We start from the raw sequence: 17075 nt of genomic DNA on the forward strand, positions 1-17075 counted from the left end.
ATTAAAAGTCAATAAAAATTGAGATTCTGAGTAAGATTAAGCAACAAAAATCAAGGCAGTTTTTTAACTTATTCTATGGGAACCCCTATAATGGTCAATTAATCCATGTATTAAACAAACTCTGCTTGGTTTTTTGAAAGGCCTTGTTCATGGAACCAGTTCTTCTTGTGAGAGAGCAAGTAAAAAAAATCTAAAATTGAATCTTTTCCATCATTCTTGTGGGATAACTTAACAACTGCCCGAAGATTAAAAGCATTAGAAAAAAAAAATAGCCCTGTCAAGAGCATTGCAAGGATTACTTATATTTCTGATAGAGAAAATATTCAGGAAATATTTGACAGTTATGAGATTAAACTTTTTATTTGGTTAAAAATGTTATTCATCTTTTACTGTCATGTCCACTGCTGCTGTGACCAATAGCTATTACTTCTGACATCAAAGATTGTCGCTTCCATTGTCACAGTAACCAAGACGGCAAGACAGTCATCACAGTGATAAAAGGCTACTGTTGTATTTACAGCAATTACCAACTCTCAGTATTGAGGCAGTAACCAATTGATATCACAAATTACTGATATTAATATCACCTTACGAACTAAGCGCAATATTTTGAAATATTTTTCTAAAATACCTCTGCAGTCCTGTGACATCACATAAGTAGGTGTGGAGAAATTGTGTGTATTTTTCATTTGAATAAGATTTCTTAGCAGCTATACAAAACCATCTTATTTAAAGAACCATTCACATACCAACAGTGAAACTTCCAAACCATGTATTTAGTAAGTGGTGTTTCAAAATCTGCACACTTTTTTGCTATTTTTTGGGGGAGAACAAATTAACACTATTCCTTATAGTTGGCACAGACTTTTTTTAATACAGAGAGAAAAAATTGGGGAAGTTTTCAAGAATTTACATTGAGTAACTTTTCATTTAAAAAGTATGTCACAAGGTCTACAACGTCGCAAACTGAGATACAATATTTGTGAGTTTCACCATCTGCATGAGGAACTTCATTTTACAGGTTGCGAGAGAAAACACCAAACTCAAAAATGCTTGAAAAAGTAGATGTATTCATAACTGAGAATAAATGGGCAAATACCTGATTCTTTTCAAACTGAGCCTGATCGACAACGTCTAAACTTTTGACTTTTTGGACCATACTTGTTTTTTCAAGATGACTGACTACTAGCTGAAGTTTTATTAAAGCTTCGTGTAATTCATCCTTTTCCCTAGAACAAGAGAAAGGAGGGGGAAGGGCGCAAAAAAGAGTGAATTAGAAAAAATAATTGATTTAGATGACCAAAAAGCAAAAAATTGGATTTTAATGTTTTCTTAAAGGCCAAAAATTAAACGAAAAAGAAAACAGTCAAATTTTTCAAAAGAGAATACCCCTAATTTTAAAATCCATGACAGATTCCACTTCCTTAGTTGGTAGTTGATAAGCTCAGTTTCTGGCAATTATTTCATTTCAGAGAGGAAACTTTTCAATTTTTCATACATCTTCAGGCTGAAAAATCGTGATAGCACATTTTCTTGCACTAAATACTTGCTGCAAAATATAGGTTACTATTAGACATCAACGTTTAAATCTATAGATTCATACCAACCGCAGTCATTTCTGACACACCTTTATATGATTGCTTAGCTGACAAAAGGGCGCAACTACACTCAGACATGAACCTGGGAGAGCATTGAGTTACATGGGCGACAGGGTTTATCGCGAAGTGTAGTTAAGTTCAATTAAAGAAGTCTCTTGATTAATTTCATTGATCTAGATTCATAGATGTTTTGATAGATGTGAAAAGACTCTGTTTGAAATGTATTGTATAGCTGTCTGTAATCAGTCACTGAATCCTTACCTTTGCAACAAGTTGATCTGATCTTTTAAATTGGCCTCTGCACCACTGCTGTCGTCAAGAATGAGAGGTAAGCTTCTTGGTTCAGAGTCGAAGGGCCTCATTTTGCAACTGGATACTTCTTCCTGAGCCTTTTGAAGGTCAATTTTTGTTTGCATCAACTGTGCCTCAAGCTCACTGATTTTGGATTCTAGGACAATATTGGAGCTGGCGAGCCGTGAGTGAGGTCTTTCCTGAAAATAACATAACAAAAAAAAGGTCAGTCTATGGCTATGATAATTGATGAGCAGGACCAAAGGCACTTCAGTGAGGTTCTGAAAAGATTCTTGTATAAACTTCCTTGAGAATCAAGCCAGAGATTCAAGAAAAATTAAAAAGAAAAGTAATTACCCCTACGTCAAGCTTAGGATGGCTGAATAAAATTTCAACCCAAAGAGATGCTGTTTCCAATGAGTTGGCCGGTCAGTAGGGTAGGGCTACTGGCATTTGGGACACCTTGTCTTATACCGTGTCGACAAAGAAACTCCCAAACTATGTATCTCGGTTTGTGACAGTACAGACTTCCTGTCATATTTATATGGACATATGATATTTATATGATTATGACTTCATTTTTAAATGGAAAACAACTCAACGTCAATGCTTGATAACTTCCCTGATTTTTATTTCCATGCCAGAAAAATTCTGAAAAAAACTTCAAGGAAAAATGTTGGTTTGTTCTCCTATAATAAAATTAAAAACAAAATAAAATGAGGAGATTTTAAACACTGGAAACAAGATACGCGGTATGGGAGTTTCACCGTCGATATGCTCTCAAGCTCCTGAGGCTAAGCTCCAACCTACAAAACAACATTTCCAGTTTCTAGGTACACAAGAAAAAGGGGTTGATTTTGAATCAGTGTACCCCCTTGGAAAATACATTGCTACCAGATTCAGTGCAAAAACCTGTCTGAACTGAAATTCAGTAGAATTGAGAGGTGATCACCTGACTTTGACTTCTTTTTTTGCGAGGTTTTTCTTCCACAGTTTCTTCACTTCCACTATCCTCCGAACTAGATACATTCACCTGCAATTTTTTGTCTCTCCTTAAATTTTCATTCTCCACAAGGACCTCTTTCACTTTATTCATTAAAGTTGACATTTCTTCCTGTATAAAAAAAAAAAAATGATTTGACTGAGCTATCTAGGTACATCATAAATGCGAAAAAGAAAAGGGTTGACAACACATTTACAGGGTTGCCATATTTTCTTCATCTTCAAATTCTCTGACTTTCCCTGATTTCGCCCTGACTATTTTTGCTTTTCTTTAACTCCAAAATTTTCTGATTCCCTTAGTTTCCCTACCCTTCAAACAAAATCCCCCTTTTTTTTAAAAGAAAAAATGCACTGACTTTCGCTAAACCTTGTTTAGGGATCAAATCATGGAACAAGGCATCCAGTGACTGAATGAAAAGATGGCAAGTCTAAAAAATGACCAGAAAGGGTAAAAAGTTGGAAGATCAGTGATATATTTGGTGATTAGTAGACGTGTCAGAAATTCCCCGAATCTTCCTGATCGTGGCAAATTCCCTGACTTTCCCGGTTTTCCAAACCACCGGTAACCCTGCATTTAACATTGAGTAATATTGAGAACCACAAACGAGAAGAATTATTGAGGACAGAAAGAACTCGGAATGAAATTTTTCAAGGTAAAAACCCGCCTGATTTATTCTGAAAAAGGAGGGGATAAATAAAGAGAGGAAAATTGAAACACATGGGGCTACTATTTCTTCTAGGATATCCTCTTCTCTGATTTTCCTTAGCCTCTCAAATTCCACTCCATGTTTGAACTATTTAGGTAATCAAAATTATTCACAGTGAGGAAAATGGAATCAAAATTATCTTACGGTGAAACTCACTTGGAAAAAAGATTTTTCCTTCTCAAGCTGCTGAATATAATCTTCTTGCCGCTGAATGTAGGATACAAATTCATGCGGAGGAGCTTGAACGGTGGCTAGACTTGAGTCTGATGGGTGCTTGACGATCGGCCCTGGGGCAATAGATAGGGTACTTGTGTCAAATCTGCTTCTTGGGGATCTTGACAGTGGTGATACATGATGATGATGGTGCGTCTAAACGAAAAGAGAGACAAATATTTAGGGCGATTTAGACGAAAAATTGCAAAGTTTATCTTCATTACCTTTGTAGCAGCAAAAGTTGAAAATGGAAACTCGTCAATTTTCAATGGTAGGAAATATCATTTTGGTAAATGCAAATAGTTAAAAAAAAATTATTATTATCAATAAATCTTTTCCCTAGAATTTCATTTCATCAAGAAAAATGTATTGCCAGAACTAACAGGTTTTTCATTATTACTAATGACTAATAGGTACCTAAATCTAATTTTTTCTAAGTTATTAGTCGACCTTTATGATGATGTTTAAAAGTATTCATGGTTCCTGCGCACTGGCAGCAGCGACTAGAATCTGGCAAAGATTCACGATATAGGTATGATGCACGAATAATTTTAAATATTGTATTGATAATTATAAATAGTTATTAAAAAGCTATTTCCTATTAAAAAATAATATATTTATCACATGAATGCACTTCAAAAGTACTGAATACTGAAAAATCACAATTTCATGTCGGTTCAATAGCTAAAAATACTACATAAATACTCCATAGATATTCTACTTATATACTTATTTTTTAATGAGTTTTGCTACTATGGATATCTTTTACTTTAAAGGTGGATTTTTCAAAAACAAGTAAGTTGTGCCAACTTAAATTGATATGATTAAATGTTAGAAGAGAGTAATTCGAATCAGGGCAACATTAGATATTTCGTCAGTAAGTAAAAACTAGACGTAATTGCAGATGCACAAGTATGAGTTATTCAAAATTTTACAACTGGAAACTGAGATACATATGTATAAGATATCTTCAGCACTCACATGAGAATAAATGACTTCTGGTGGTTGTGAGTAGCTTTCAGAAAGCAGAAATTTTAATTTTGCGACAGCCTCTCGGTATGCCCTTTCCGTATGATCCATCTCCATTTTATTCAGGCCGAGTCTTCTGAAATGAGAACAGCAAAATTCTTTTAAGCTAAACTTTCTTAGTACCTACATGCCAAACATGTATTGGAAAAACAAGCTTCAAAACTGAATCAATTTGATCAAAATCATTGAAAATTATTTGTTCAAACTTGAAACGACTAGGCGAGTTTCTGTAAAATGTGGTCTAAAATCTGCGAGGCATCTGCAAGGACTTTTTTGTAGAGCAAGAAAAACATAATTTAATTTTTCTTAACTTATTCTTTTAGGTATTGAAATTTGTTTTCCTTCTTAGATTGAAGATTATGTGAAGAAATATTGAACACACAGCTAGAGCACTTGCACTAAATCAATTTCAAATATTCTACCTTTTGTTTTAGTATCATAGTTTTACAAAAGGATGGTAGCTTTCCCCTGGATCTCAAGATAGTCAACAAAAAACTTCCGGCGCCGCACATAGGACTCTTAATCATTGGCTGATGAACATGCCCTAGGTGGAGCTCAAGACTATGCTCAGCCTCCTAATGACTCGGCTTGAGAGTATGTTCAGTCTACTGGAGGATACCTATAATGTATTCAATGCTATTTTCACTCTGATCTAATACTTACAGAACTTTGAGCTTCATTCTTGGATGACAAACGCAGAGATGTTGAAGCTTGTTTTTGATACTTAATGGTGATAGAGTTTGACGAGTTAAAGGAAAAAAATGTACTCTAGTAGAAAGGATCCAAAACTAAATAATTATGAATTTCCTTATTTAAAGAATAGAAATCACTACAGTTTGAAAGTTTTGAAAATTTGATGTAAAAGATGGAAATGAAGGGAAAAGACTTAATATTAATTGTGTCCGGTGCAGCATTAAGATTTAAAAAATAGAAAATTTAAATGATCTTTAAAAAACTTTAAAAAGAGTAACGAGACTAGAATAATAAGGATGTTGTTGCAAAAAATCATGATGAGGTATTGGTCGGCTTTTTAAGTGATTTAAACATTTTCATCAATTTCAGACCACTATAATGAACAGACTTCAGGAGTCCTGCTGTCAGGATGCCCTTGAGACTCTGCTTGATGCTGGAATTGATCACTATCCTTTTAAACACTGATTGCACAATTTTTTCTCTTCGAGGATCACTGGCTAAAGAACATAGGGCCTCTTCAGTATCTTGAGTTGACACCAGTATCAAATTCCACTGATACGCGATTTCACGCTGGATTGGTATTGGCAGGTTGAGCAGATGGTGCAAGGAAGCAAGTGCAGAGGTATCTTGCGAGCACCTCCTTGGGTGGTTGGTTTCAGGCATGTAGATAAAGTCTTTTAATTTGACTAGAGTAGGAAAATACAGATCGTGAAATTTCTCAATCTGCGGAATGACGATATTTTGTACTTTTCGCTTGTCTTCACCAATCAGCATCCGGAAGTCTCCATTGTAGGATATATTGCTGATAGTAGAGTAAAGATCAATATCTGTGAATGAATCAGGAAGTAACAGTAGGGCTGCATGGACAGCGAATTCTAAATTTTGTGCTAATGCTTTAGAAAGAGATTTGTCATTGCTAACATATAATTCCTGGACTGGCTTGTGGAGTCGACCAGCTAAATACAATTCATTCCAGTTCGCAAGATCGTCAATAAGGTTATTCTGTGAAATGATACCATATTTGAAGAAAGCGTTATATTCCTGTAAAGGTATCAGAGTATTGAAATAGACTTTTGCACTCCAGTTATCTTGCACCTTGGAGATAACGCCAGGACCAAAAGATTTGAGGAATGAATAGTGACTTGAATTCAAGCGTAAGTTGGTTTCATGGAATTTGAGGCTATCATCAACCACGAAAATTATATCTACCATGGGTTTACGAGCGATCTTTGTTCCATCTTGTTTGAAAACAGCAGAGCCATACGCAAAACCATACTTGATTAGATTCTTGTCGAACTTGGCAAGGACACTGTTGTACACTTTGGGGAGATCTAATAAGACTTTACTTGTCCGTGCGGCCATTACAGACGCGAAGAGACACTTAGATGAAAAGAAATAATGTCAAGAGTGATATGTTCAGTTACTGTTGTTATCACTAGAGTGTTATCACAGATGCTGCGAACTGTTAATCAATACTCCCATGGAAAAGATTGAAATAAAACAAGAGCGGTTACAACTGATTGAATAAAGAGATCCTTCCGATAGTTCCTCACTTTGGTATTGCGTATCACAAACGAATTTTCCTGTTCACAAAAGTAAAAAACGGAGACAACATCCGAAACTTTCGGTTTTATCAAAACATTCATTACCTAACCTCACATTGAAATCGCTCCAGAGAGGACAGAGTGTCAGTAAAGAGAGTGTTACCTACCCCTTCTCACTTTCGAAGTGAGGAGGCAAGTCGTCTCTGATTGGCTAACCGGTTCCCGCCAGTGTACTGAAACCGCGCCCAACGCTGATTGGCTATTGCACTTTACAAGCGGCGCATGGCGGGAAATCAGCGGGCAGTGAAAACATTTAATGCAGCATTTTTCCGTGCTTCAGGATGCGAGTTTTTAACACTCTCGGATTGAAATTTCAAACATTTTCATAGAAGCCAGAATATCGTGGTCAACAAAACTCAAAATTCCACGCTCGTGATGGTAAGTCGGGGAGGATGGCAACGGGCATGAATATCACGACCAGTCGCATGTGATCCATTATTTATAGCGCGTTTGTATCTTTTTTGGATCGACATTTCAACAATTTCCAAAGACGCGAAGATATCCTTAAAGAACAAAACTCAAAATTCTGAGCTCTAGATTCTCAGCCGGGGAAGTTGGGTTGGGAGCACAAGATTATCTGATCTTCTCACACCAGTCGCATCGACTCCATTATGATAAATAGCGCGTTTTTAACTTTCTCGGATCGAAATTTTAAAAATTACAATAAGTATCAAAAAATCGTAGTTTAACAAACTGCAAATTCCGTGCGCGATGTGGTCATCCGGGGAAAATGGCAATGCGGCATGGACAGACCGTTTGGTTCCAACTAGTCCTCCATTAATTATCGCGCGTTTTTAACTATCTTGGATCGAAATTTTGGAAATTTCTATGGAGACAAGAGCTTCACAAAGTCGTTTATCGGCTGAAACAAAGTTTACGGAGCGAAATGAAGTGTTAATCGAATAGAAATCAATTTGCGCTCTACGGCCCTGGTAAAAATTTGCAGTAGAATCTGGGTTCCAAAATACCATAGACCTACAGCCGGCTGTAAGATTTCCAATAGCTTCTACAGCCGGCTACACAATTTCTTATAGCCTTTTATAGCCGATGGCGATTAAGCAACAGCCAAGCGATAAAGTGTATGTTAAACGTTACTAATTACGGATGCTAGGACTTAGTGAGTTTTTGGACTACTGCTCTCTTTTTGGGCCGTAGTATCTTGATTTATTTTGCGAGGAAAGCTCCGTACTTTTGATGGATGCCTGCCATTCCTAATATATTAGAGCGCCTTCAGTTTCGTATGATACTGTGCAATACCTCTGGTGTGAAATAGTTGCTTCAAGCGCCGTGGCACGCTGCGGCGCGGCAGGCGGGCAGCCAGCGCGAAACGCGCATTGGCGCCTACAAACCTAACAGGGATACTTCACGCGTTGCGCAATGCGTGAAGTATCCATGTTAGGTTTGTAGGCGCCAGTGCGTCGCCGCTCCGCTTTGTGTTAGGCTCTAATATTTAATCTGGCGGAGTCAGCGTTATTCAACTCATGATTTTGAAATGTTTGCACATCCTGTATGGATTATTCTCATTTTAATTGATGAAAAAAAATATGTATTAAAGGAAAATGTAATGTGTGTTTTGTAAATATTAAGGTGGTTCCGTATCAAACTTAATGATTCCCAAAGCACACGAATTTCTACACAATTCTCTTATATCCTTTTATAATCGATGGCGAAAAAGCAACAGCCATGCGATAAAGTGTAAAGCCCGGCTGATAGGAACTATAGCCCGGCTGCATAATTTTTTATCGCTTCGTATAGCCCGGCCGTATGATTTTCTCCGCATTCTACAGCCAGCTATATGATTTTCTGTAGCCTCTTTAGCCGGCTATAAGAATTCCTATGGTATTTTGAAACGCAGCTCTTATCGCCAATTTTTACCAGGGGGTACAGGTATGTTGCATATGGCGCAAGTCCGCAACCACCTATCTCGTTTGTCGTGTTTGAAAATCTCTGCTCCTATTTTATTCTTTTAAAGGAGAACAAATTGACATCATTCCTTGAAGTTTTCGCAGAATTTTCTTGGCACTGAGAAGAAAAATCACGGCAGTTTTTAAGAATTGCCGTTGAGTGGTTTTTCATTTAAAAAATAAAGTAAGTCAGGAAGTCTGTATGCGGCGTCGCAAACCGAGATACGTGGTTGTGAACTTACACCGTCGATATGCAACAAAGCTGAAGGCTAACTTCAGATATGAATGATATCTTTCATAATTTTACGCATTTTCATGAATTTATTTATGGAGCGAGATTAATGTTTGTTTTTCGAATAGATACATATCGATGGCCGAAGTGCAAAACCACGAGTCTCCAGTTCGGTATTTCAAAATTTCCGCCTCATCTATTTTGTTTTTCCGAAGTTAAGACTATACCACTGGCGGAGAGGAAAAATCAAGGAAGTTTCCGAGAAATCATGTTGACTGGTCTCCCCCCCCCCCAAAAAAAAAAAAAAAAAAAAAAGTATGACAGGGAGTCTGCAACGTCGCAAACGGATGAGATACACGTGGTTTCGCACTTTAGCAATCGCTATTCGTGTTGTCTGGGTATGATTGTTCCCTAAGCAGCAAAATTTCAGGCGAACTTCATGCAGATAGAAAATACCAGAGTTGCCATAATATCTTCATTTTCAAATTTTCTAACTTTCATGACTTTTCTTTGATTCTTTCTTGCTTTTCCCTGGCTCTAAAATTTTTTAATTCCCTGATTTTTCCTGACATTCGGACCAAATTTCCACCCATCCCTTTTTTTGAAAAACGACGACCCTCGCTAAACTTGGACAAAATTTCCTTGCTTGGAGTTCAGATCATGGAAAAAAGCTTTCAGTGTAGCTGGTTAAGAAATGACCAGAAAGGGTAAGCATGGAAGATGAATGGCATGTTTTAGTGTTTAGTGGATGCGTCAACAATGCTTTGACTTTTCCCACGAATTCCCTGCGTTTCCCTGACTTTTCCCGGTTTCCGCCAATTACCTGACTTTCCCGGTTTTACCAGACCGCTGGCAACTCTGCAATAATCACCAAAGAGAGGCAACGTCGTTCATCGCTTCAGTAGATGTACAGAAGCACAGAACGATGTGATCACTGATCCCTGATATGTTTGTTGTCTATGCGCAAAACTGAAGGCGAACTTTAGATTGATGACGGATTTCAATAAGTTTACACCTGATTTATTGGTTCAATCAAAGTTTATGGAGCAAGGTTAGCGTTTGTTTTTCGAATATAATACTATCTGCGCTCCGCGGCACGTGTGCATTGTGTTGCCTATGAAGCAAAATTGAAGGCGAACTTTATGAGGACAATACCTACCAATTGGTAGATTCGTATTTTCTAGACTCATGCGAACGGGCTATCGTCCTTTTTAAACGCCAAAACCTGCCAAGATTGATCGCATTGCCATTATATCGCATGCCAGTTTGATCACGCATAGAACCCAAGACAAAGCGCTCTAAGTTCTTGGGAGCTTTTTAGTGAGTTGCGAATCCTGAAAATTCACTAACTGATTGTGAATGGCTTCTTTTGGCTCCCCTCTTGAATCCTGAGTTTATGACGAACAAGGTGCAGTCATATTTGACTGATATTTTCATTAACCCTCAGATGCTGAAGCCCGGTCGAATTGACAGGAGACTCGTTTAAAAAACGTGCCTTGCGAGTTGTAAGGTATCGCGGTACATACCAGCCGTAGATGTTGATCTGTAAATATTTGTACATTAAAAAAAAGAATCAAACATCAAACAACGAAGTCGAGACGTAATCGGGCCTAGTTTTTTTGAATTTTTCTCTCTAATCTGAGCGACATTTCACTGGCAGCGTAGAACGGAGCATTGTGAGTTCACGCCAGTTCACGCCCAGCGTCATCGCGCCTTCAATTTTGAAGATGCAACACGGACATCCATCATGTACGAATAGTTGTATCTCTGCGCCGTCATCAACGCGCCTCCTTTTACTTTGCTCTATTTCCATACTGTGTTTGTTTTAGTTGTCTCATGTGTATTTTGTAGCGGTGCTTTAAAAGCTGTATGAGCAACACAGCCGTGAATAGGAGAGCCGTAATAATCGAGCCTCGTTTCCTAACTTTTCTCACGACACTTCATTGAGATCATAAAGCGGGGCTGCAGAACATCGCGAATTCACAGCTCGCGCCATCGCGCCTTCAATTTTGCAGATGCAACACAGACAACCATCAAGCACGAATAGTTGTATCTCTGCGCCTTCTTTCCATTTGCTCTATTTCCATATTATGTTAGCTTCATTTGTCTTATTTGTAGTGGTGCTTCAAGGGCTACGTGAGCAACACAGCCGAAAATAAGATGTGCCCAATCACATTAAATTAATTTCATTGATGTGATCAATTATCATTTTGAAAAGTAGAAACATGTTCTCTCAAGCGATCAAAAAGGCGCACGTCTAAAAATTGACTGTACTACCTCCTCTGAGAGAGTGACACATGGCGGATGAGGAAGGGGGGGGGGTGATTAAGCGTCTTCATGTCACTAAAAAGGTGAAAATTTCGAAGAAACAATTTTTTTTACCGATCTTAGAGATTTTATGTATAGGTATTTTGACACTTGACAAAAGTTCGAGAGCTATTTTGATTTCCTCACTTAATGACGCTCACCATACCCTTTTCGAAAACTATGATCGACAAAAATTTTCAATGCCTCAAAGCTAATTTTACGATGGAGAGTGACCAATTTTTCGCGTAGTAGCGACAGTTAAGAGCATAACGCGTAAAGCGTATAAGTTTGCACTTATTTAATCGAATGTCTTTCTAATGAGTGAAATAATTGGATTGCATTTTGCAAAAAGGAACCACTAGCATTGCAATGATGCTAAGATTGTGCAACTTCATCTTTTGCAATAAAATTGCGGAAATCGTGAAAAACTATGAAATTTAGATAGTAATTTTTGTCTTAAATTTACAGTTTTTAGCGAGTAAAATAGAAACTATTAATGGATAATCGGGTTTTTCCTCCAAGACAAAAGAAGTTGCACAATCTTAGCAACATTGAAATGCTAGTGGTTCCTTTTGCAAAATGCAATCCAATTGTCATTCATTACAGCTTAATTAAACCAGTATGTCCCAATTGTTTACAATCTCCTCTTCAAAATATTGAGCCACGGATACAAAATCTGAATTCAGCAAATAAGAAAAAAAACCCTCAATTTTCCAGCATTTTTGTAGGCCCAGGCGCCTGGCGCCTCCGGGTTCCGGCTTATACATAGTCCCAGGATCTCCATTCACCACTATCATGCGTACGAGGACCTTTCTTCACTCTTACTTTCTCTTCTCCAGTCCTTCATGAATTTCCCGCATTTTTTCTCGGTCATAATTTTTTCTATCATCTTATTTTGCTATATCTGGCAGAGGGGCGCGTCTTCGATGCATCAGGGGGGCGTATCTGCCTGCGGCAGATTGGCCTCATTGCCAGTCCGACACTGCTCACAGCACTTTCTTTGCACTGAGAAGAAAAACCACGGAGGTTTCCACAAATTGACGTTGAGTAATTTCCCATTATAAAAATAAAATATCACAGGAAGTCTGCAACGTCTCAAACAGAGTTACGTGGTCTGGAAGTTTCGCCGCTCTTAAACTATCTGCATATTTTTTAATTTTACCCAAATTATGACAAATCGACAACATCGCAATAGGAATCTTATTGATCGTTGTTTTCGCCCCGTTACGTGCGGGTTTTATCAACTGGGAACAGACCAGTGAGTTCCATCAGGTAGCATGACCAAAAGCAATATAAACGCTTCACAATCAGTTATCACAGACAATTTATAATTAAGAGGGGAATGTTTATCTATTAGGGCTCCGGCTCTGCGTTTCAAATTTTCGCCAAGAACGTTTAAACTGCGCTGGCTTTTAGTTTATAAAGATTCGATGATTTCCGTGAAATTGCGGTGTTGATTACCCCAAGTTTTCCAATCCAAAGAGAATAACTTGATATAATTCTTAAAAATGGATGAGAAAGAGGTGTACAGCTTTTTGATGTAAAATCGACGACAATGAACCCGTCTATCGTCCCTCATTACCTACAAAATGATAACTACACGTGTGCTTACGAACCTTGTTTTTTTTACTGCTACTAAATCCCCTCCGCTGTCATTAATCGATTATTCACTTTTACATTGAATACATTTTTCTCATCGTTTATTAGCACTAGACAGTAAGTAATGTTTTAATGTCGATCTTTCTCGTGTTGTGAAGATACTCGTTCGCACCTTTTTTCCAAAAAGGAGGGAGCGAAGAAACATGATCTCAAAAAATGTTCGCTCTGTCCCGGTGTAGAACACACTTTGACTTACATCCTTTCCTTATTGCGTGTCTCTTATTCCGTTCAGTTCGCCTTCAATAACCGTGATGGCAATATGAGCGGCACGGGAGCATGAATAGTTGCGCGCAGAGGTGTTGTCACTTTTGCAAAGTTCGGGGGCAATAATAATATCCTACCTTTATCGCTCTCACTTGATTCCTATGTTTTGCGAATGCGAAGAGTTGAAATACGAGATCGCACACTTCGACGTCAGTGGCGAGGCGTGAGATGATCGACTATCGATATTTCCCCATTTGAAGTTATGGTAACGAATCGATTATAAAGGTGTTCGTTGCGAACATTTTGTTTATCGATCCTTTTCCATGGGTTTGAAACGCAGATCAATCGATGCATCGCAAAGCACGCCACACCACTGTACGTTACGCGGGTCGGCAAGCAAAGATCAGAGACAACGATATCATATATCACCTGTTCCGACCGAACAAGTGAATAATGAATTTTAATATTCAAAGTGTTAGGAATGATAAAAAAATGGACCTTGGACCCTAGCCCCCCAAATTTTAGTGTACCCGCACTGAGAAAAAAAGTTCGGTAAATCCGAACTAGTTTGGTTCATATGGAACCAAGATTTTGTTCGGTACACACGACCGAATTATTTGGTCTGCTCAGCCGAACTTTTCGGTCCAATGAACCGAACTGTAAGAATTTATTATGGTTCGGTTGCACAAACCGAACAATTCGGTTGAATAGACCGAATAATTGACCGACAGTTGTGTGTACCGAACAAAATCGTGGTTCCATATGATCCAAACTAGTTCGGATTTACCGAACTTTTTTTCTCAGTGCAAAAATCGTTTGACGTGCATAATGAGACCATAGATATGGTATTCTCTGCAAATTTTGAATAAAATCGAACAGATAGATTCTGCGATATCGCTGTACACAGATTTGGGGGACGCCGGACGGACGGACACACATTTTTTCAAGTACGGTTATTTTGACTCCTGGGACCTTAAAACGTCTAGAAATGATGAAATTTCAACTCCCCCCCCCCCTTGGAGGATGACAATACTTCCTCTACCCTAGGGTAGCGAGAAAGTAAAAATTCTTAATAAGGAGCGCCACCTTCAATTCTCGCGGAGAAAGAACGGAAATCATCTCAGAAATTGCAAAAGCGTGGATTTAAAACCGATTTGACTCTTTTAGTGGAAGACTTCCGAGTGACTAACAGGGTGAGTAGTTAACAGTGGCGTGGCGTGCTTTGCGATGTATCGATTGATTCGCCATTCAAACCTATGAAAAAAGATCGATTATCAGGGCGTTCGCAGCGAACACCTTAGTAATCGATTTTTTACCATAGCTTCAAATGGCGATATATCGATAATCGATCCTTCACGCCACGCCACTGGTAGTTAAGTATCCGGAGAGTCCCTGGGTAAAGAAAAGACCCGGTATCTACCAGGTGCATTAGCGGATCCAGCAAATTGGCAACGTTGTTTTCCTCCATTTAAGCTATGAAAATTAATCGATTCTTGGAGAAGCCAGAGGTTTCAGGACATTTTGTCAATGATTTTTTGTCCACGCACCTTTTTTGTCCAGAAGTTTACCTGAACACGTAAAATATGCAACAGTGACTTGGTCCAAGCGTTATATTTTAGTCGGTATGTAAAATTATATTGACAATATGGAAATGGGAAATTGAGAGAGAAGGAGGTGTTGTTATGGTTGCTCATTTTCTAAATGAAATGTTATTACTTTCTCCTTTTGAATCATCTTTTCAAATTGTCATTGGTGAATATTTGGTTTTATTTCTATCCTTGAATATTCTGTACTTTTTTTTATTTTTTTAATTTTTTCTTTACGAAATTATTACTTCATTTTGAGAACATTTATATTTGTAAAACGTGACAAATATTTGTAAAACCTTCTCCAAGCGACATTAATCTCAATGAGCCGCAGTTGTGCCGACAGAAACTGCAAAAATGAATAAAAGAGGAAGAAAAACCAAGGAGCATGCAATCTTTAGTTTTAACCCATTTGAACATCGATCTTTTAAAGTCAAATACGTCAAATTTTGAGCGTTTGGTTGCGCGTACACCTTGCTGCAGCACAATAAAAGCACAAAATGTAAAAGAAAAAAGTAAAGTACTTTGGAAATCATTAAATTTGACACGGAACCACCCATATTTAAAAAACACACATTATGTTATTATTCTCCTTTGATAGATTGACACATATTTTTTCCCCATCAATTTAAATGAGAATAATCAATGCAGAGTGTGCAAACATTACTAAATCATGAGTTAAAAAACGCTGACTATGCGAGTATAAATATTAAAGCCTAACAGAGCGGAGCGGCGTGCTGCAGCGTAAGAGGCTCACTGGCGCCTACAAACCTAAGTGGATACTTCACGCATTGCACAATGCTTGAAGTATCCACTTAGGTTTGTAGGCGCCAATGCGCGTTCCGCGCTGGCGCTCGGCGGCGCCTGAAGCAACTATTTCACAACAGAGGTTTTGCACAGTATTATACGAAATTGAACGTATTTAGAATGACAGGCATCCTTTAAAAGTACAGATCTTTCCTCGCAAAATAAATCAAGATACTTATCGTACACAGGAAAAATCTAAGAGCCTTTAGCTGAGGCAAATATAGAGGTTCATCCGGTTCAGGTATAACAAGGTGGGCATTTCTTGAAAGATAATTAAGTCCTGTTATACCATAGAGGTGTAGAGAGTTTTAGTGAATTTTGTCTCATGGAATTGACGCTCCCCCATTTTTACCAAAACTCTCAACCTCCGTCTCAACCTTATTCTCCGTTGGACCAAACAGACAAAAAAAAAAAAAAAAAAAAACAAAAAAACAAACCCTCACTCTTCCAAGGTATTATACATTTTCATCCAAAAACGTCGTGAGCAATTGTCGTTTGTATTTACATGTGGACCATTCAACTTGGGGTCTCAACTGGCACGTGGACCAAAACTCCCGTGCCGAGAAAACGCATGTACACAAATTACTGGAAAAAATAGGTGCGCGGACAAAAAATCGTTGACGAAATGTAGTATAACCGGGCCAGATGCTTCGAGAAGAAGCGATGATTTAACATGGGTTTAAATAGAGGAAATCCGGTGTTGCCAAATTTCTAGATCCGCCTCTGACCAGGTAGGTACATCTCCTGTGAAAACCTATCCATGAATACCCGGATCAGTAATGGACTTCAGGATTATCTTTAAAATGAAACACAAACTCGGCAAAAACATGCCGAATTTTGTGTGCTACTTAGTTGTGAGTATATTTGTGATCATGTAACCTTTACTCTTCGTACGTCTAATAGCCACCTACAACAGCAGAGACGTTTGAAATAGCATGGTACATGGTTTATAGTACATTGTCTTTACACACATATGCGTATCAGACATTTTTCATAGCGAGTGATTTAGGTGATTTAGCTAAATATTTCATCATTGCCTGAGAGTTCTGCTAAGAAGGAACGTGTCTACCTTTGCACAACAGCACGGAGAGTTTCAAGGAACATTTTTCTTAAATATAATTTCTGAGATGGGGAAAATGACAAAAAAGATTACTCATTGAGGCAAATCTTTAAGACAAAGATTTGCCCCTTTCGATCACGAATGCTATACGCGACCGTGCAATGAGATATGTATCTGCA

At 38.1% G+C, this 17075-nt stretch overlaps 2 protein-coding genes across 14 annotated transcripts in view; both read right to left on the reverse strand.

Moving 5' to 3' along the window:
- LOC109043957 (serologically defined colon cancer antigen 8 homolog) overlaps positions 1–17075 on the reverse strand; it is a 60760-nt gene that overhangs the window by 12495 nt on the left and 31190 nt on the right. For 12 of the 13 annotated variants that reach the window (XR_011900826.1, XR_011900828.1, XR_011900827.1 and 9 more), the window contains 5 exons: positions 4793–4916; positions 3755–3967; positions 2842–3003; positions 1860–2089; positions 1100–1229 (listed from right to left, as the gene is read on the reverse strand). Coding sequence is in view for 10 of the 13 variants with exons in the window: in XM_072306253.1 (XP_072162354.1) it covers positions 1100–1229; positions 1860–2089; positions 2842–3003; positions 3755–3967; positions 4793–4916 (859 nt within the window). In the remaining 3 variants the exon portion in view is untranslated. Of the gene's footprint in view, positions 1–1099; positions 1230–1859; positions 2090–2841; positions 3004–3754; positions 3968–4792; positions 4917–5503; positions 5645–17075 lie in introns of those variants that run through there. The other variant, XM_019061342.2, reaches the window with a different exon arrangement.
- On the reverse strand, positions 5846–7187 carry LOC109043958 (phosphatidate cytidylyltransferase, mitochondrial). Its single transcript, XM_019061351.2, has one exon. The coding sequence runs from the start codon at positions 6893–6895 to the stop codon at positions 5846–5848; it is 1050 nt and encodes a 349-aa protein (XP_018916896.2). The 5' UTR covers positions 6896–7187.

Source organism: Bemisia tabaci, chromosome 1 (genome assembly GCF_918797505.1).
Source record: "Bemisia tabaci chromosome 1, PGI_BMITA_v3".
NCBI classification, from domain to species: Eukaryota; Metazoa; Arthropoda; class Insecta; order Hemiptera; family Aleyrodidae; genus Bemisia; species Bemisia tabaci.